Here is a 20,527-nt window from a genome sequence, read left to right as displayed (position 1 = left end):
GCAACGTTTAGTAGAAAAAGGGATAGAATTTTCAAAGTACCGGTTCAGATAGTCAGTTTAAGAAAGTAGTTAGCTCCGGAACTACCCTGGAGTGACTGCATAAAGGATTTTTGCTGATTTCCCCTTCACACTGCAAGCTCTAGCACTCATTGAAAAGCCCCTAAGGGGTTAGGCCAACCTCGGGGACAGCATGGGATGTAGACTGGGGGGGGCTGCAGATAATGGGGAAACTGGCAGAAATGTCCCCCTCTCCTGCTCTTGTTCATGAAAGAGCTTGTGCAAAAGGGTGAGTTGTGATTTCTGCTGATTTCCCCCTTCTGGCTGCAGCCCTTCACACGGCATCCCACACTGCCCCTGTGCAGCCCACTCAGGAGTGACTTGTTGATGTGCACAGGAGGCCGAATTCCGAAGAGGGAGCAATCAGCAAAAAATCCTTTCCACCAACTCGACCCATTCATGGCTCTTTTAAGATCTAACCCCAAGTAGGCTAAACAACTTTGGGTAAGGGTTATGCTAAATAGTTACAAAATTAAAAAAAAGGTTCAATTACAGTAATAATGGCATTGTTAAGACAATTTTGTTTGTTGCTAAATTCTAAACACATCACATTTTGAAGAATTATTTTACTTTTAACAAAATGGTTTCATATAACTGAGTATTCTATGTAATAAAGCACCTTATAGCTCAAGTTTGCCCTGACCTGAATAGCCCAGGTTAGTGTGATGTCATCAGATCTCGGAAGCTAAGCAGGGTTGGCCTTGGTTAGTACTTGGATGGGAGACCACCAAGGAAATCAGGGTTGCTGTGCAGAGGCAGGCAATGCAAATCATCTCTATTTGTGTCTTGCCTTGAAAATCCTACGCGGTCACCATAAGTTGACTGTGACTTGATGGCACTTTACACCACCTCCTCAAGTTTGCCTAAAAAAACAGCCTAAGGCCCAGTTAACACACTGCAAAGTTTGAGAACCCCAGTCCCAATGACCAGACTTTTTCTGGGACTTCCCTGCTGGGAATTTGTGTTCCTGGGCTTGCACTGGTTAGAGACAGTGGCATATGGGGTAAGGAGGCTTATGCCTCACCCCTGCACAGTGCTGTCATCCTGTCTTGAACGGACACTGGAGAGCCCCTATTTGCCCAGCTGGAGAATCTTAGGTGTACCAATGAGCTACATGTAAGTTTTGCTATTGGGAATGGCCATGTCAGATCAGGAAAATCCTGTTGGGGTGGGGGTGGGGAGAAGCACATGCTTTGTCTCCCCACAATCCTGATATGAATCAGGGCTGTGTACACTTAGGAATTAAGTGTGACTGTCAACAAGACACATGGAGCACCTAAGGACTTATTTGGCCCCAAGATAAATGTGTATAAACTGAAGTGGCTGAAAAAGTGGAGAATGCAATGCTAACCAAAAACCACATTAACATTTTTGCTGTCTATGGATTTACATTTGTAAAATAAATGTATGTTACGCAACATCATTTTATCAGCCCTAACATTTTCAGACTTGTCATTTCTGATATCTGCACCAAAGTTATCTACGCCATCAGCAAACCCAGCAACATAAATAGCACATGCGAGGTTTATATTTTCTTCACCAATGCAGATTTCTGTGGACTTGCAGGTCAGTTTATACATAATTTCAGTTGACCTTTTTCCATTTAACCGGAAGATCCTTAAGGCAGCATACATAATGAAAATCTGAAGCCCATTCCAATTGGGTGTCACCACCGCTGTATATACACCTCCACGAGGAAGCCAGTAAACAGATGAAATTGCTTTCCTCTTGATAATCTCACTTAATTTTTCATAGTTTACAGAGTACACTTTACTGGTAGATTAGCATAATTAAGAAAGAAGCATCACCAGGCACACATCCGGATGATTTGCCTATTACACTTAAGGGCTCTTCAGTTAACACAATAGGTTGGAAGAGACTTTCATATTTCTGGCTGTTGAGAAAACTAGCTCTATTAAAAAAAAACCACAACAGCATTTTTCTCCATGCTTCCAGGAAGAGATTCTTCTAATAAACAGCAATTTACATCTGGTAGAACTGGTTGCAGAACTTAAGTGGTCAAGTTGCAACTGCGGGCTGAGTAATGCTGTCTAAATGATGCTGCCTATTGTTAAAGGAAAATGCCAACAAATCAACTATGTTTTCCATTGGTATCCTACAGCTCTATATTTTAAAATTATGTGAAACAGGCACTGCTGAGGACTCAGTTAAAAGGCTGTTAAAGTTCAGAATAATTTTTTTCAGATCTGAGTCAGACAAAACCTTTAAGACAAATAAACCTGAAAACCACAAAGTAAAAAAAATATACAAAAATAACTTACAAGATTGAAATCTAACTGAATCCAATAGGCTTTGTAGTAAAATATTAATTTGTGTTTCATAAGTGGTTAAAAACCACGATTTAACTGACAGTAACATTTTAAGAACATATTTTCTCAGTTACATACCAAGGTAACCTCCTTGGTTTGCTAGGACAGATTTCTTTATATTGATCAGTATGTACCCTGTTTACACACGGTTTTCAACAGTTCCCGCTTCATTTTCAGCAACAGGTGGACGAGACGCTATTTAAGTGATGCAGGTCCAATTGAGCTATTTAACACATTGTCTTTCAATGGCAGATGTCCTTGTGGGACTTGTAAACAGCAGCACACGATTACTGTAAACAAACAGTTCAGTAATTCCAAGGCTATTGGATCAGATGAAAGACAGCAGCTCCACCTCAAATTCTCATTTCTCCCAGAAACTTCTCAGTACATATAAAATCCTGAGCAGAAGAAACCAGGGGCTTGAGTTGGAGAGCTAATTGCATACCAAAGACATGTCCGAATGAGCAAGTTCTGTTCATGAAGTCAGTTACTGACAAGGCTTCCAAACACTTCAAGTTAATAGTACTTTGGACTGAACTTATATTTTTGAGTGATGACCAGTTCTTGATGCGGATGCTGAGCTTGCCAGGGAAGATGACGCTGCAGCATCTTCTGCTTCTTCCAGTTCTTCCTGAAGTTCCTGACTTACACTAGACTGAAGCGCTGCTGGCGTAAGCCATTCTTTCGGTAGGCAACTTTGGAGAAATGGGATACAGGAGCTGAAGTAAGCAAGGCGATTCACCCAACGAGGAATCTCTTTTCCACAGAGAATCTAGATGAAATTACAAAAGGCATTCAATGTTTTTTATTATATGTAGGGTCCTGAGTAACTGAAATACATGTTACTGACCTGGAACACCCAGTACATCAAGTATATTACATAGACAGGCAACACTAAGTACAGTTTTCAGGCAGCTGGCCATTCTGAAAATAACTTCAAAGTGGGCATCCAAAATGGATGTCTTTTTTTGCCCCCACAGTAGAGTCAATAAACCAACTAGATGTTTTTGAGTCCATTCCTGGGGGGTGGGGGGTGAACCGCGGCAGCCAGGACAGTGCAGCTGAGAAGCCTCCTCATAGGCTTCTCAGCCGCCGCGGAGAGGAAGAAAGGCTTTTTTCCAAAATAAAAACAGGAAAAAAGGCTTTTTTCCCCCATAGGGGAAAGTGGGCCCGCACCACCTAAAATGGTGGTGTAGGACCGCTGGCATCCTAGGAGGCATTCCTGGGGTGATAGGGGTTTGGAAGCTGCTTAAAGGCAGCTCCGCCCCCGGGAACACCTTCCAGGATACTGGCACGGGGATTTGGGCTAGGAGAACGCCAGTGTAAGGCCACGCCGGTGTCCAAGCCCTGCACTGTGGTGTAGCATCCTGGGGCCGGCGGGGATGCCCTCTGCAGTGGTGTAAGTGCCCGTTATCCTGTGATAACCAGGCATTTATGCCGCTGCAGGGTCATGTAGGCTCCTAAACCACCTTGCCCCCCCTTCAGGATTGCACTGTTTGAACATGACAAAACAGTTAACAACAGTAATGATGTGAGGAGTCATCAGTGTAGTTTCAGAAACGGAAGTTAAATGAAAACAACAGTTATATTATATGTGTACTTTTAGCAGTTTGGAAAAGAATGGCCTACTTGTATATTGAAAGTCACTGTACATTCAACACAGCCCGAGGGTAATTAAAATAACATTCACCTCTGATAAAGCTGAAGAAAAGTGATTGCAGTTTTTGTGCATTAAGTGATAGGCATTTCCTTTAAATTCTTTTCCAAGTTCGTCTATAATTTTTTCTATATCCTCCTCCATGAAGTCAGTACTTCCAAGTACAACAGCTTCTCTGAAATAAAAGATTGCCAGAAAGTGTTTACGTGCAATCAACCCAGACATGTTCCCATTGCCACTTTGCTAGAGGGCACATGCATACAACAATTTAGGTCTTATTTCTTCCTCTAATTATTTTTAACTTCATGCCCAGAATCCCCCCTTCCTTTTAGTTTTAAACTACTTCCTCTCTCATCCAAAGTTGTGTATACCCACATAAATATAGTTGTTGGCACTTCTGTGTGTGTCCCTATAAATAAACCCTCTTGCTTCAGTAGCATTCATACCAATGCTATTCTGTCAGCAACTACTACAGCTAGATTCTTTACAGTTAACATTTTCAATTGATGAAAATATACTACAGATATTTGAAATTAGGAGTTTGAAGCCACGCATCTATTGGCCACGTTCAATAAGACATTTCAGTTCACATCTTTACATGGAAAAGTTACATACTTAAATTTAAATGTTTCTCCTAGTTCAGATGCATTTCCTGGAGAAATTTCAAATATTCCAGAAAAGGGATAGGGATGGCCACCATAAGCAAACTCTGAAAAGAAAAAAACCAGGTTTTTATAAACAATGTTTCAAGTCAGTCATTACCAAGTGATAATTCTACTGTACCCTAAGTACCCAAGCACATTTTAATAATAGAAACCATAAACTTTGTGGTAAACATATGAAACATTTATCTCAACTTGCATCACTTCTTTATCCAGACACAGCATTATCCAGAAACAAGAAACAATACTAAACCCTATTTTCCAGAAGCCATAATGGGATTAGTGCTCATACTACAAACAACAGTCTTTTTCAAACTGCCTGCAGTTCTGTAGGGAAAACGGAGCCTTGGCTTACCTGTGAGGGCTCCTTCTCTGAGGGAAGAGGACATCTTATCACCAAGTTTTGTCCTTCCTATGCTCAGGGAGAGGCAGGATTTACAAACTTTCACTTTCACTTCCTGCCCCTGTGCTAGGACCGCCCTCTTACTTCCAGTTAAGGACTTCCAAAGCAGGATTAAGACAGGAAGAGAACATAACACATGTAAAAAACAACCAACTAGGAACAGGATAAACTTTGATAACAATCAACTGGCAGGTACAAACACAAGGAACGAAGGAATGGGAACAAGGGTAAGCTCTTCATACTCTTGCAAGTAAGAGAGAACTCTCGTGTAGTTGCTTGTTGTAGTTGTAGTTGCTGCGGCTCTTCATCCTAGGTGGGCAAGATGTCCTCTTTCCTCAGAGAAGGAGCCCTCACAGGTAAGCCAAGGCTCCGTTCTCTCTCTTAGGCTCATAGGACATTTTATCAGTGGGATCTCCAAAAGCTGGGAGACATCTGGGTGGGATTAATTGTCTGTTGCTACATGTTGAAGAACTCTTATCCTGAAAGCCGTATCTGATGAAGAGTAGGTGTTGATCCTGTAATGCCTCACAAAGGTGGAGAGACTCACTAGACCATGTTGCCGCCTTGCATATTTCCTCCACCGAGGCCTGTCTGTCGAAAGCTGCAGAGGTAGCCGCGCTACGCACTGAATGTGCAGTGATCCCCATTGGGCTTGGAATGTTGGTAGCAAAGCTGTATACACTTTCGAATACATTTGCTGATGGCCGCGTTGGACATCTTATGTCCCTTGTTGGGAGGAGAAACGAAGATGAAGAGGGACTCTTGACTGATGAAAAGGTTTTGTCTGATTTAGATAGATGTGAAGTGCTCTTTTTAAATCTAATGTATGCCAGTTCTTCTCCCTCGGATGTGATGGGTGAGGTCAGAAGGTTGGTAGATGCAATTCTTGCTGCCTATGAATTTTTGAGTTGGCCTTTGGCACAAAAGTCGGGTTGGAACGCAGTACCACCTTGTCTGAGTGAAAAATGCAGAGGCTCTCCCTGGAAGAGAGGGCCCCTAGTTCCGACACCCTTCTTGCGGAGGTTACTGCGGTCAAGAAGAGAACCTTCATACGCAGGAAAGACAAGGAGACCTCTCTCAACGGCTCGAATGGTGTCCTAGTTAGTGCATCTAGGTTGACATGTAAGCGCCACATGGGAAATCTGTGAATTGAAGGCGGGCACAAGGTGGACACTCCTTTTAGGAAGGTGGCTATGTGTGGATGCCTGGTGGTTGGATGTCCATCTAACTAGGGAATTACCGTGGCAATGGCGGCCACTTGTCGATGCAGAGTGGATGACTTTAATTTCTGTGTCAGGCCGTCTTGAAGAAATATTAGTAGATTTGCTGTCGAAACTGTAAGAGAGTCTAGGAACTTTCTGTTGCACCACCGAGCGAACACTTTCCAAGTATAGTTGTAAATGCGTCTTGTAGAACCTTTCCTTGCTTCCAACATGGTGGATACCACTTTTGAAGAGTATCCCAGTCCTAACAGCCACTGCCTTTCAAGTTCCAGGTGGTCAGTCTTAGCCACGCTGGATCTGGGTGCAGAACTGGGCCTTGGTGTAGCAGATCCTTGACCACAGAGAGTGTCCAGGGGTCTTGGATGGATAACTCCTTTAGGGCCGGGAACCATGGATGTCGAGGCCAGTGCAATGCTATCAAGATGACATGGGCCTCTTCCTTCCGTATTTTCCGTGGGACTTTCAGAATGATCGGGAGGGAAGCTGAATAGCAGACCTTTCGGTCATTGAGACTCCTGGGCGTCCACCCTTTCTGCTCCCGGATGAGCAAACCTGGAGAAAAACCTTCCGACTTGATGATTTTTGTGAGAGGCAAAGAGATCCATCAATGGACGACCAAACTTCTCGTGTATGAGTTGGAAGATCTCCTTGTTCAGGGTCCACTCTCCCTCATCCAGCCGTTGTCTGCTCAGCCAGTCCGCCTGGAAGTTTAGGACGCCTTTTATGTGTTCGGCTCTTATGGAGGCGAGATGTTTTTCTGCCCAATTGAGAATGACTACCACTTCGGCGTGAAGGGAGGAGGAATGAGACCCTCCTTGTCTGTTTTTGTGGGGCTTTGCAGAAACGTTGTCTGTCCTGATCAGAATGTGGTGATTCTCGATCAGTGGCTGGAACTGAATCAGTGCCTTCCGAATCACTCTCAACTCCAGTTTGTTGATGTGCAGGTGCCTTTTCCGTCTGGTTCCACTGGCCTTGGGCTATGTGATGATGGTTAATCGCTTCCCATCCTTCTAGGCTCGCGTCGGTGAAAATCTGCGTTGAGGATTCCTGTATGTAAGAGAGACCCTTGGCCAGGTTGGACCTCCTGGTCCACCATCTGAGGCTGTCCTTTGTTAGGGGGGGTAGGACCAGACGCGGATTTTTCTTCTGAGAAATCTGTATCTGATATGACTTTAGGAACCATTGGAGAGTCCGCATATGGAGACAAGCTCATGGTACTAGACCGATGCACACCACCAACCTTTGAAGTCGTACCAGAGATGACAGGCCTGTCGATCTTGAGCAAATGGTACTTTTTGCCAAGGTTGTGATCGTGGTCCAGAGGGAGGAAAACCATGCTGCGGCCCGTGTTTATGATCGCCCCCAGGTGGTGGATCGACTGGGCTGGAGAGATGTTGCTCTTGGACATGTTCACCAAAAATCCATGTTGGGATAGGGTCCGAAGGACCGCGTCTGTATGCTGTTGGGCTTACGTTTTCAAAGGAGCACTCACCAGAATGTCATCCAGGTAAGGGAATATATGAATTCCCTATTCCCTCAACAGAGCTACCAGGGTGACCAAGACTTTGGTGAACATCCTCAGGGCTGGTGAAAGCCCAAATGGCAGGGCCCGGAACTGGTAGTGGCGTTGGTCATGTGAAGCGGAGATATCTGCGATGAGAGGGGTGTATCAAGATGTGTAGATACGCCTCCGTCAGGTATACTGATGCTAAGAAGGCCTGCGGCTGCAAGGCCTCGATGATGGAGCGGAGGGTTTCCATCATGAAATGCTTTAAGTAGACGAACCGGTTTATGAACTTCAGATCTAAGATGGCGCACCAACCGCCATTTCTTTTGGGCACCATAAAGAAAACGGAGTATACCCCTGTGCGCTGCTCTGAGGGGGAACACGCTCTATGGCTGTGATGTCTAATAGATGATGAACTGCCATCTGAGTTCAAAGTTGTTTGTCCAGTTTCTGAGACATAGGAGAGACAACGTATCGATCTGGGGGGAGGTTGCGGAATTCAATTTTGTAGCCTTCGCGGATCAGTTGTTGCACCCAGGCATCAGGGTTTGAGGTGTCCCAAGCCTTGGCGAAGAACTGTAGTCTCCCCCCCCCACTGGCCTGGGTTGGGAGACATTGCTTGTTCCGCTTGTCGCCAAATCTGCCAGGCTTGTCGGCTCCCTGGTTCTGGAACTGTGAGCCCTTGCCAAACCTGGGCCCTCTTCTGAAGGACCCCCGTCCGGAGTTCCAGCTGTTCCTTCTGCCCTCCGGTCTGGGGCGTGCCAAGGAGTGGGATGTCCTGAAGGGGTGAAAGGATGAAGAGAAGGAGGCTTTGCCTTTCCTCTTGATGTATTTTGGGAGTGCTTTCTTCTTATCCTTGGTTTCGACCAATATGTCGTCTAACTTGGGCCCAAATAATTTTCTGTCGAAGGGGTAACCCAGGAGGAGGGACTTGGATCCATAGTCAGCTGACCACACTCTGATCCAGAGGGCTCTCCTGGCGGCTGTTGAGGCTGCTATTGACCTGGCCGCAAATGACATGGAGTCTAGCGTAGAATCCGCCATAAAGTTGATGTCTTTAAGGAGTCTACTGAGGCCACCTATAACTCTTTTGTTTTCCTGTGGAAGCAAGTCAATTATATTTCTTGTCCACATAATACTTGCCCTTGCGAATAGGGCGGCCGTGGCAGAGGCTTGGATGGACAGGGTGGAGGCTTCGTGTTTTCTTTTATTGGCGTAATCTGCCCTTCTATCAAGGGGATCCTTGATGTTGCCTGCTCCATCCTCAGAAATCAGCCCAGGTGATTGTAGGGCTGTCACAGGAGCCTCTACTAGGGGAACCTGAAGTAAAGTCATGGCCCGAGGTTCCAGGGTGTACAACTTTTTGATTGAAGCAGGGGTCTGCTTATTTGACATGGGTTTCTTCCATTCCACCCTGAGTAAGTCCTCGAAGTACTCTGGGAAGGGCACGGAGCGTGATTGTTTCTTTATAATCTAGTAAAAAACTCCTTAGTGCCCCTGAATTTGGTTTTGCTTTTAATGGCCTCTGTGTCTTCATCTTCATGAAGATCTAGGGCAGCCATGACTTTACTCAAAATGGACTGGTAGTCCTCCCCAGAGAATAAACGGGATTGGTGGTCTTGTTCCTGGTCCCCTACCTCCTCTTCGTCCCCAGTGGAGAACTCTCTCTCCTCTCGTCATCGTCAGAAGAGAGGTCTGCCTGGCCTGTTCTGGCAACATTGGATGGGGGAGCTTTCTTCGCTGCCTTAGTCAGCCAGGCATGGCCAGGGCCACTGTGGGACGTTTGGGCTATGGGTTCTGAGAGTGTTGACTCCAGAGAGGGTGAAGTCGCTCTTGAACTCAGGAGGCCCCTATAAGATGGTTCACCGAAGCAGGCAAATTCCTCCGAGTGCTCTCTGCATCAGATTAATCATGCTCTGCTCGCCTGCCCCCCTCACCATTAAAAGGGAAAGGGGAGCTTGTACTTTACCACCTCCGTCGCCCATAGCAGAGTCTCTGTTGGAGCCGGCATTACAGGCATCATTCTCCGCTTCACCCTCGTTACCCTCATGGGCCGAACGGGAAGCTGTGGCGGCCGCTTTTCCAGAGCGCGGACTTTTCGTGCCATTTTCCCCATCCTCTGTGGTTTGCTTTCGCTTTTGGCTGGCCGCCTCGGCGGCAGTGCTTTCACATGGCTTCACCTTGCTGCTTCTCTTTCCAGCGGCACCTTGTTGCTGGCGTGAGGAAAGGAGCCCTGTGACCTGCTCCTCATCGCCAGATAGAAGTTCTTCCCCGGACTGTTCATCCGAAGCCGCCATTTTCTCAGCGAGTGAGGGGGGGGATGAGGGGGAAGACGAACGGAGGAGACAGGACAAGGGGAACGAGGAGGGGAAAATGAAGACGGTTAGGTATTGAAGACAGAACAGACTGGATAGAGAAAAAGTTGGGACAAAGAACGAGTTTAGAGAAAGAAGACAGAGGATTAGCTCAGGAGCTCGCTCTGAAGCTGCTTCTCCCTCTGAGGCAGGAGGAGAACTGGAAGTAAGAGGGCGGTCCTAGCACAGAGGCAGGAAATGAAAGTGAAAGTTTGTAAATCCTGCCTCTCCCTGAGCATAGGAAGGACAAAACCCGCTGATAAGATGTCCTCTGAGCCTCAGAGAGAGAAAGGTTTGCCTACAAGTCAGACTGTAGTATTAAAGACTATAACTAAATCTGAATGGTGAATTATCACATCATACAATTCTCTGATGGTGTATCTCCACCACAGACAGTAAGTAGAGTTGCCAGGAGTCCAGTTTTATACCAGACAGTCCATCCCCCGCCCCCACTAAAACTGTCCTGAGAAAAAAACCTGAGACAATATTAGACATATAAATGGCTGGAATTTTTAGGGCTGTAATTTGACAGGAAGTAGGCATTCTCCTGCTATGAATGTCTTTGCTGGGAACAGGGGCTGTTAGATGGCAGTAAACGGAGCTGGGAGGGGTGGAGAGGCAAAGAGCATGATCTTGCTTTTTGGAGAATTCTCACGAAGTCAAAGCTCCCAATGAGCCCCTGCCCTCTAGAGGCTACTGCAAAGGCTGGGGCTGGGATGGGTTCAGACTGCTTTACTTGTCTTGGCTGCCTGCCCTCCAAGTCCCATGGGGCTATGCCCGTGCAACAGCCTGCCAACCTCACACACACACACCACCAGGCTGCAGCTGGGCAGGAAATCAGTGGCATGTATGTCATGTGACATGCTTCTTCTCACCCAGCCTGCTCAGCAGCCGCCGCTGCTGTCTCTGCGGGGAATCAAAGCCGGTTCTCCAGATTAGAGTCTGCCGCTCTTAACCTCAACACCACGCTGGCTCTCCATGTTTTAAAACAGTTGCTGTCAAACCTTTTGAAGGCACACTTGCAAAGTAACCTGGTAACAAATTAACCCTATGTCCCCTCTCCACAACATAAAGCGTAACATCTGTTAACAATGAACATATTGATATGTTATCATTCATTTTTAGTTTTTAAAAGACTGCTTTAAAATGCATTTCACTCATTCTAGAAGAGAAACAATTTCTTAGAGATTTCTTCAATTCTCTCCATTTAAATTTTTTTCCCAGGGCCATCATATCTCTAATCTAAATTATGATTGGGCAATCAAAACATTATACTTGAGTTTGTTGCAGAAACAGAGGGAGAAACATAAGAAGTGAGATCTAGTGATTTTCAGTTATTCCCTGCTGGAATATGTTTGCAAGATATGTGGCTTTTGCGATCCTTCCCTCTCTCTTATTTTCATATCCTGCTTCTTTATACCATGTCAGATCTACCTCGTAGGAGTTCTCAGATCTCTTGAACCTAAGATGCAGTCTGTTTTCCTACCTCCCTCAATACCAACAGACTATGCTACCACCAAAATCACTCGATCCTTACTCATTCAAAGTCCCTGTTTTGGTAACAAAGACCAACTATCATGTTGCTCCTGAAACCATTAATCTTAGATGAAGAACGGTTGAAAACACAATACTTATAAAGTGAATAAAAACAAACTTTAAGAATAATATAGAGTTCAGAATATCCAATTGCTTCTCTCAACCTCCAGCCCAATACTGGAAAAAAATACAAATCAGTCAAAAGAAAATTTACAAAACAAACTTAACTTACCTTTTCTAACTATCTCATTTTACAAATCCCTACCTATCAGCCTACCCCTTTCTATAATGATCTTCTTTCTCCAAACCCCAGTCTTGTTCTCCTTTTTCTCTTTCCTCAGCCCCTCCAATATATCCACTTTAGGTCACATTCTCTCGTCAAATAAGATACTTCATTCCATCTCTCTCAATCTGTTTTATTCATAGCTACTCCACTTCTCAAACACACATTTCCCCCCTTCCCAGCCAAACCTTCTTGCCTTTTAAACTCCCTTTCAAAAAATATGCACACAACTCACAACATTTTAGGGCATTATTGACAGATCTTACATGAATTATGTCACAGATACTTAACAGCAACGATGTTAAATTGTGTTACTCACCTCTGCCATATATCTCTATTCCTGAATGGAATACTCCAATTCCAAGAGAAGAGGTGTACTCATTCATCCAGTACTTAAAAAAAAAAGGGGGGGGGAGAGAATTTAACTTTAGTTCAATGTTTCACATACTTCATGTATATTTTTGAAGCCAAAGCCAACTTGAATAATCAATGCAGGGTAAGTGAACATGTGGTCAAGCACTTCTTTTACAAATATATTAAAATCAAACAGAATTGCAGTTAATCTTAGTTACAAACAACATAAATCATTAACAAACAGAATTACAGCAAAGATACAGTGAAAAGGAACTATGACAAGACAGGAGGAGAGCAACAAGGCAATTTTCAACGAGAGATCTCCAATCAGGGTGATGAATATGCTCTTGTATTTCACTAAAAGTGGTCAAGGAGATAAGATAGTACAGCTAGATTCGAGTCCAGTAGCACCTTAGAGACGAACAAGATTTTTGGGGTATAAGCTTTTGGGAGTCAAAGCTCTTTTCATCAGATACAAGATAAGATAGAAGAGAGAAGGATTTTGCTCAGGAAAAAAATATACATGTGTACACCCAGTTACCCTTTACTTGCATCAGCTCCCTTTTTGGTTTAGCTGAATTTGTATTTACTTGGATTACTGCAGGTAGGCTACATACCATAACATTAAACATGAACATTAATTTTATTTGGGTCTCCCATTGAAAGACAACCCAAACATTTTAGTTTACGCAAAATGTGGCAGTTAAATTACTTTTGGGGAATGAATCACAATGAGCATATTGGACAGTATTCTACCATCCATCTGAGGAAAGCACATGGATTTCCCCCTCCTCCTTTTCCGCAGCTTTCTGACCCTCCAAACAACCATTCTCAAGGTTGCAGTGACCCCATAGGCACAGAACAGCCATGAGGGCTTGTGAGCTAGAGTGAAGAGGGACAAAGGGATGAAACTGACCCCTTTTGTTTGGTGGAGCTGGGCTTGTGCAAGTGAAAGGAGGAGCAATTCCAGCTCTTTGGCCTCCTCACTCCAGCGCCCCCATCCCCTGTTCCTGCAAACCCAGGCATTATCTTTCCAGGTGTCAGAAGAGGAATGTAAGAAAACAAGGTGTTTCTTGCGTTGAGTTGTAAAATTCTGTCCATTATTTTTATTTAAGAACACTACAATAATTATGTATTTGTTTCAGAGTTCCGTTCAAGGTGCTGACTGGTATCATTAGAGCCCCTTGCAGTCTGGGAATGGGAACTGCCTCTTCCAATGTGAACTTGTGCAGCAGCTCTGATACTCTGATCAGGATCTGCTGTCTGCCTCCTCTTGTAGGCTCACAACGTGTGCCACTGCTGGATATTGAGACTTCTTAGCGGAGGCTTCCCAGCTGTGGAGTTATCTTGTGGAATGTGTCAGGAAGCCAGCCACTCTTTAAGTTTTAGAAAAGTGTATACGACAGAAAGAGGGCATTTTGTTAGCACATTGATTGTGCCTTCTCTGACACGGTCTGGTGTTTTATTTGCTTTTAAATTGTTGTGAAAGTGTATCCTCAGTTTCACTGAACGCAGTGGGGCTTGCTTCCAAGTAAACCAGTAAGCCGCCATGAGGCACAAAGTACGGCCTCCCTCCTCTCCTTGTGAAATACAGTGCTGCAAGCTGCACAAGGGATGGGAGGGCTCCCCAAAGCTCTCTCAAGATTTGGGAACTCTGTCAGAGCATGGGTGCCTCTACGATTGCCTTCACATCCATGTTGCCAATTGTGGTAGCTGTTGCTCGCCCTGCTGCATCATTCTGGCAGCAGAGCCTTCAGTGGGGTCTTGCTAGGGAGCGTGCATGTTGGGCTGTAGGGCCACCTTCTTGTCTTCTGCTGGTGCTCGGACTACCACGACTAGAGAAAGACACCAGGAGCAACCCAGGAAAGAAGAAGAGTTGATTTTTATATGCCGACTTTCTCTACCACTTAAGGAAGAATCAAACCGGCTTCCCCTACCCACCTTCCCCTACCCACAAAAGAGACCTTGTGAGGTAGATGGGGCTGAGAGAGCTCTAAGAGAGCTGTGACTCGCCCAATGTCACCCAGCTGGCTTCATGTGGAGGAGTGGGGAATTGAACCCGGTTCTCCAGATTAGAGTCCACCGCTCCAAACCACTGCTCTTAACCACTACACCACGCTGGCTCTCAAACCACACTTTAATATCAACTTTTATATACAACGACTGCACTCTTCTGCAGATAGACCCAACGGGAAAGAGTGAAGTTACATTTGTATTCTGCCAGCCCTCCATAGGAGCCCACTGTTTCCTACCAGGAAATGAATTCCTTAAAAAAGAAAGTTAACACTAGCTAAAAACCAGAGAATACAGAAATATAAACATCCAGTATGTTTAAAGTTAGGTGGAATGTTTGGCTATCCCTGCTAGATATAATTACTTTTGCATAAATAATACTGTAGCATCATAAGCATGCCTTGGGGATGTAATAACATAAAAAAGAAAATGGCATTAATTAGAGAAGTTTACATACCCGTATATACTCAAGTATAAGCCGACCTGAATATAAGCCGAGGCACCTAATTTTACCACAAAAAACTGGGAAAACTTATTGACTCGAGTATAAGCCTGGGGTGGGAAATGCAGCAGCTACTGGTAAATTTCAAAATAAAAATTCTTTCTTCTGCTCTTGACACAACCTTAAGTTTGAAACCAGCTTCGTATGACCTGCGTTTTTGTTTTGGTCCAGGATTAGAAGTATTGGGATCCATTTGTAACAGGATAAAAAAAAAAAGACTTTGAAAAAGAAGTGCTAACGCAACACATGCAATAACACAGTGCGTACACAACGCAGCGTGCATATTATGAGCCCTAACACAGGCTGCTCTATGCAAGCATAGTCAACACTGGGTCCAGATAGGGGTTAATAAGAAAATAAAAAATAAAATATAGCAGACCAAGTACTGTAGATAAATATAGCAGACTAAATACTGGGTGTATGGCGTGTCCTTGGCGGCTGGCAACCCTAGCCCCTTACGCCGTACTTCCTCGGCCTCAGAGCACTCCGACGGGGAGTCTGAACTGTCCTCCCCGTTTGTAGCAGCCAGCTTGCCCTCTTGTCACCGCACAGGGTTTGGGCTGCTGCTGTCAGTGCTGCTGCTCTGCTCCCCGGCCTCCGCTCTTTCCCGCCTTTATTTCCCCATCCGCCCCTGTGGCCCCTCCTCCCAAGCCATTAAAGGTCCTCCCTGGCTCGCTCCACCCTCTCCCTCCTTCCCCCGTCTGTGGCGGTCACGGGGCATGCCCCTGCCCTACCCGCGCTCGCCCGCCCATCAGTTGGGCAGTGCTGAGGCCTCTAGCAGTGACGGAGCCCCGGCCCAGAGCCATTGTCACGGCAGCAAAGGGCTCCCTGTCTTGACGGCCCCGCCCCCCGCCTGTTGGCCCCAGCCAGCCCCGTCTCGCCCCCACATGCTCCAGGCGGTGGCAGTGTCTCCGGCGTTGGGCAGCGCCTGGCGACCCCGCCCCACCCGCGGCGCAGAGTCTCCGTGGTTCCGCCGGGTCCCCGGGGGGGTGCCTCTCCTCCCTGGGTGTCCGCGTCTCCGCGGATGTTGCAGGGAGGCGCCCCGCCTCGCGGCGGCGTTGTCCTCCTGCCGGCCCTGCCCCCAGCCGCTGCATCCGGGCCTCCCGTGGAGCTGCTGCCCGATAAGTGCAGCCAGAACAGGGGGGGGGGGTGAATCGCGAGTTCAGCGGATTTAATCAGATGCCCAAGAAACTCCACCAGACGGTAGCTTCTACAAAAGTGCTAGTTTATTCACAGTGCAGTTGTAAAAGCTCTATATACATTTCAACAGAGCCCCTGGCTTAGTCAGTAAATTCACCCCAACACTGAGCCCTAGAGGCTGTGCTCTTATATACATATCTCATGCATAGTTAATTGCCTGGCTACCTGGAGTATTACATCATACTACCGGTTCCATCCAGTTCTCTCCAGTCCACTCTGCTGGAGCAAGTCATTTCTACACCTTGCATCAGCTAGATTAAGTGGATCCTTCTCAGCTGTCCTGTCAAAATAATACAGCATGCTTGTATATTCTTGGCACTCCTTCTCAAGCATCTATATTATTTTTACCAGTTGTTTAAATCTGTCACTAGTTACAATCTTAGTGAACAGATCTGCCACGTTGTCTTCACCTTTACATTTCATAATACATACATCATTTCTGTTTATAGCATCTACCACATTCCCATATCTTATTCTGATATGCTTGCTTCTATTCTTGAAGCTCTGCTCTGTTCCAAGCTGCATGGCCGCTGCATTATCTGTATATATTATTGGCATTTCCACAGTTACATTCAATTCTGTCAATATACATTTAAACCATTCCATTTGTGTTACAACTTCACTTAAAGCACTAAACTTGGCTTCACATGTACTTAGTGCCACAAATGTTTGTTTCTGTGACCTCCAATGAATTGAAGCTTTGCCTAGATATATTATGAAACCTGAAGTGGATTTTGCTCCTTTTTCATCACCCCATGAAGCCAAACAGGTTCCCACCACTTGCATCTAGGCACAGTTGTTTATTTACTGTCCCCTTAAGGTACCTTAGGACCCTTTTTGCCGCCTTCCAATCACCTTGTGTTGGATTTATATTTTTCTTGCTCAGGCAATGCACCGCCTGGAATATATCTGGCCTAGTCCAACATGACAGGTACAACAGGCTTCCCACTAGGGACTGATATTCTGTCTTGTCACAAGCCTGTGACTCTGCTGTATTGCTCTCAAAACCTGGCACCATAGGGGTTTCTACTGTGTTGGCATCTAGCATACTGAATTTCACCAGTAGCTGCTCTATTTTGTCAGCTTGAGACAAAGAATACATTCTTCCTGAGTCTGCTCACTGTCACACCTAAGTAGTGTTTTATTGGCCCCATAAACTTCAGCTTAAACCGGCTGCTTAATTTCTCTTCAAAGTATTCTTTCTCACTTTGATTATTGGTTGCTAAACAAAGATCATCTATATAAATCAATAAATACGTTTCCTTTGATCCAGAACACCTCTTGAACAAACAGGCATCAGCTTCACACTGTTCAAAACCCATTTGCTTAATAACCTCAGTCAAGCAAATATTCCATTCCCTTGTGGACTGATGCAGCCCATATAAAGCTCTGTTCAGCTTTAATACCATGCTCTCCTGTTTTAGCTCATAACCAGGAATTTGCTGCATGAAGATTGTTTCCTTCAATGGGGCATTTAAGTAGGCTGTCTCTATGTCATAGTGATATACATTTAGACCTTTTAGACCAGTCACTGCTAACAAAGACTTGATAGCTTCATTTTTAGCTGCTGGGTTAAAAACCTCATCGTAATTAACATATTTCTGTTGATTAAAACCTTTACACACCAGCCTTGCTTTTCTTTTAATGTTGCCATTTGCTAATGGCTTCAGTTTGTACACCTCCGGCAACCTATTACCTTTGAACCTTGAGGTAACTGTGTGGGTGTAACGACCTTGTGCTCTTTCAAGGAAGCAATTTCACTGTCCATGGCTGTAAACCATAAGCTCTTTTCAGACTCTCCCAGTGATAATACCTCCTCATAGCTGCTTGGTTCCACAGCTTGCACATTACATACAAGTTCACATTCCTCAAAACCCAATCTCACTGGTTTGATTCCTTTTGTGATGTCGCTTGAAACTCTAACCATTTCCCCCTCTGCCCTTTCTTCCTCTTCTGTTGCTGGAGGTTCTGGCTGCACCGCACCGCCCCCCTCCCCGGGCTTCTTCCAGGAGAAATGCTGTTATCAGCTCTGGATTCCAGCTGCTCACTAATTGGTAAAGTGATTATGTCAGGCTCCTCTGAGCCATGAAGCCGGTTCCAGTTAAAAGACTCTCCGAAGGTAGCAGACCTGCTGAACGTAATGCGGTTGAACTGATCTGCAAAACGATAGGATTTTGCCACATTCTGGTATCCCACAAAAGTTAAAGGCTTTGATCTGTGTCCTCCCACCCTTCTGTGCTTTAAAGGGATATTAACCCATGCCTTCACACCAAACACTCTCAAGTGCTTTAGACATGGATTCTTTTTGTATAGGGCTCTGTATGGGATGTTGTCTACGCTTGAAGTCCATAGACGGTTAATGAGATAATTGATAGCTTCTGCCCAGTACCTTGGCTTTAAATTGGCATCCTCTAGCAATGCCTGAGTCATTGTTTTGAGATACTGTATCCTTCTCTCTGCTATGGAATTTTCTTGGGGGACACATGGGTTAGCCAACCTGTGCTCTTGCTCTCTAACCACCTGGTTAGTTCATGGGATAGATTTCCCCCCCCCTGTCCGTTTGTAAACTTGCCACCTGGAGACCTAACTGTCTCTCCACCCTCCTTATCCAGTACTTTATAGTTTGTGCAGTTCCACTCTTTTGTTTCAGAACATAAAGCCATCCAAAACGAGTGTAATCATCAGTTATTGACAGTGCCCATCGGTTTTTTTACACACTCTCTGGGAAGGAGCCACAGAGATCCAAATGGACCAACTCTAGGGGTCTATTTGTCACTCTTTTACTTTCTTTGGCCACTGGGTGACGTCTGCTTTTAACTGACTTGCAGATGGTGCAGTCTAAAAACTTACTGCATTTATTTATGGTGACACCCTCCTTACCTAGTAAACTCAAGGTTTTTTGGAGTATTCCATAGCCAACATGTCCCATTTTCCTATGCAGCAAATGTAAGCAGTTTGAATGAGGATTTTCATTTACAGCACCCACAGTGTCTGTGGCTTTCTTTGCTCCCCTGGCAACCACATACACATTCTGCTGCAACCTCCCAGCTAACAATGTAGCTCCTTCTTTGCCCACCTGGCAGGAGTTCCCTACAAAGTTAACTTCAAAACCAGCCTTGACTAATGCTGAAACACTTAGCAAGTGGTTTTCTAACATAGGGACACACAATACTCCTTGGAATGTGTGTTGGAGCTCAGGAAAATACAAGCTTCCCTCACACTCTACCTCCAAACGCTGCCCATCAGCTAGGCTTACATGTGCCTTAGCTGACTCCTTCTTGTTTGTTAACAGGGTTACATCATGTACAAATATTTTACTAGCACCCGAGTCCAAAAGCCATAATTCCTCACCACCTCCAGAGTCTGCTAGCACCACGGCTGTGTGTGTAGCTCCCTGGAACTGCCTCTCAGTCGGCTGCTTCTTCTTGCGTGTCTGAGGACAGTCTCGTTTCAGGTGACGTGTGCTCCCACAGGAAAAACATTTCCTGGCAAACAGAGCATGCTCCTCGGGCTCTTGCTTGAAGCTCCGTCTCTGCCTTCCGTCGCCTCCCCTCTGCTGCTGCCACTGGCTCTGCGCTGAGTAGACCTCTTGCCCGTCTCGGGGTTGTCTAAACAGCTCGGCTGCAGTCCTCAGCGTGGACTCTATCCGGTCTCTCTGCCTGGGGTGAAAGTCGCACTGGGGGGCTGTGGTCACGGCAGATGGGCGATTCGTTGATTTAACCTTGGGGGTGTATCGCAGCTCGGCTGTGGTCAGCTGACTCCTTCCCTCTCACCGACGCTCCTCGTCCTCCAGGATCCGTCCACTCACATACTCAAAAGTTAGCTGAGCATTTGACATGCATTCCAATGCCGTAATTAACATGTCAAAGCTACTGTCCAAAGATCCAAGCATTATGTGTACCTTGTCCTCGGCTGAGTACGTTTTTTCTCTCAGTTCCAGCTGCTGAAACAGAACAGCCAGCGCTATGAGATGCTCCGACAGTACTTGGTGATTTATGACACCTATAAAGTTTCCTCATCAAGGACAAAATAGTACCCGCTGAGCCTCTTTGATAAACAGCTTGTAAAGCCTCCCATGCTGTTTTTGCCTCTTGTCTGTTTCGCCACGTAGACTAACTGGCTATCTGAGACAGATAAAATTATATTGGCGAGAGCCTTCTTATTTCTTTCTCGGGGGCAGTGGTTGGTGCCGCTTCAACTGCCTCCCACAGACCTTCCCTCTTTAAATAGTGCTCCAGCCGTACTGACCATACGCTGTAGTTTTCAGCTGTGAGCCTTTCCACCGGGAAGAACATCTGTGCCTGCATCTGTGCCATTTTCCTGGCTTAGCTTCCGCACCTGTAGCTTCTGGACGTCTTGGACTCTGTAGTGCTGCTACCACACTCACACCTGCGGTACAGTGGTTCCTGCTGGGCCCATAACCCTATTGTGAGTTCAGCGGATTTA

The 20,527-nt window shown here is 45.6% G+C and overlaps 1 protein-coding gene across 1 annotated transcript in view; it reads right to left on the bottom strand.

Moving 5' to 3' along the window:
• Positions 1-2,923: 2,923 nt before the first annotated feature.
• The window catches only part of DESI2 (desumoylating isopeptidase 2), a 31,109-nt gene continuing 13,505 nt past the window's right edge, over positions 2,924-20,527 (bottom strand). The window contains exons 2-5 of the mRNA XM_056853689.1: positions 12,332-12,404; positions 4,660-4,753; positions 4,078-4,219; positions 2,924-3,159 (exon numbers count right to left, since the gene is read on the bottom strand). Coding sequence (XP_056709667.1) covers positions 2,926-3,159; positions 4,078-4,219; positions 4,660-4,753; positions 12,332-12,404 — 543 coding nt within the window. The 3' untranslated portion in view covers positions 2,924-2,925. The remainder of the gene's footprint in view (positions 3,160-4,077; positions 4,220-4,659; positions 4,754-12,331; positions 12,405-20,527) is intronic.

The sequence above is a fragment of the Euleptes europaea genome, chromosome 7 (genome assembly GCF_029931775.1).
Source record: "Euleptes europaea isolate rEulEur1 chromosome 7, rEulEur1.hap1, whole genome shotgun sequence".
Lineage (NCBI taxonomy): Eukaryota > Metazoa > Chordata > Lepidosauria > Squamata > Sphaerodactylidae > Euleptes > Euleptes europaea.
This window is presented reverse-complemented; position numbering and strand designations above follow the sequence as displayed.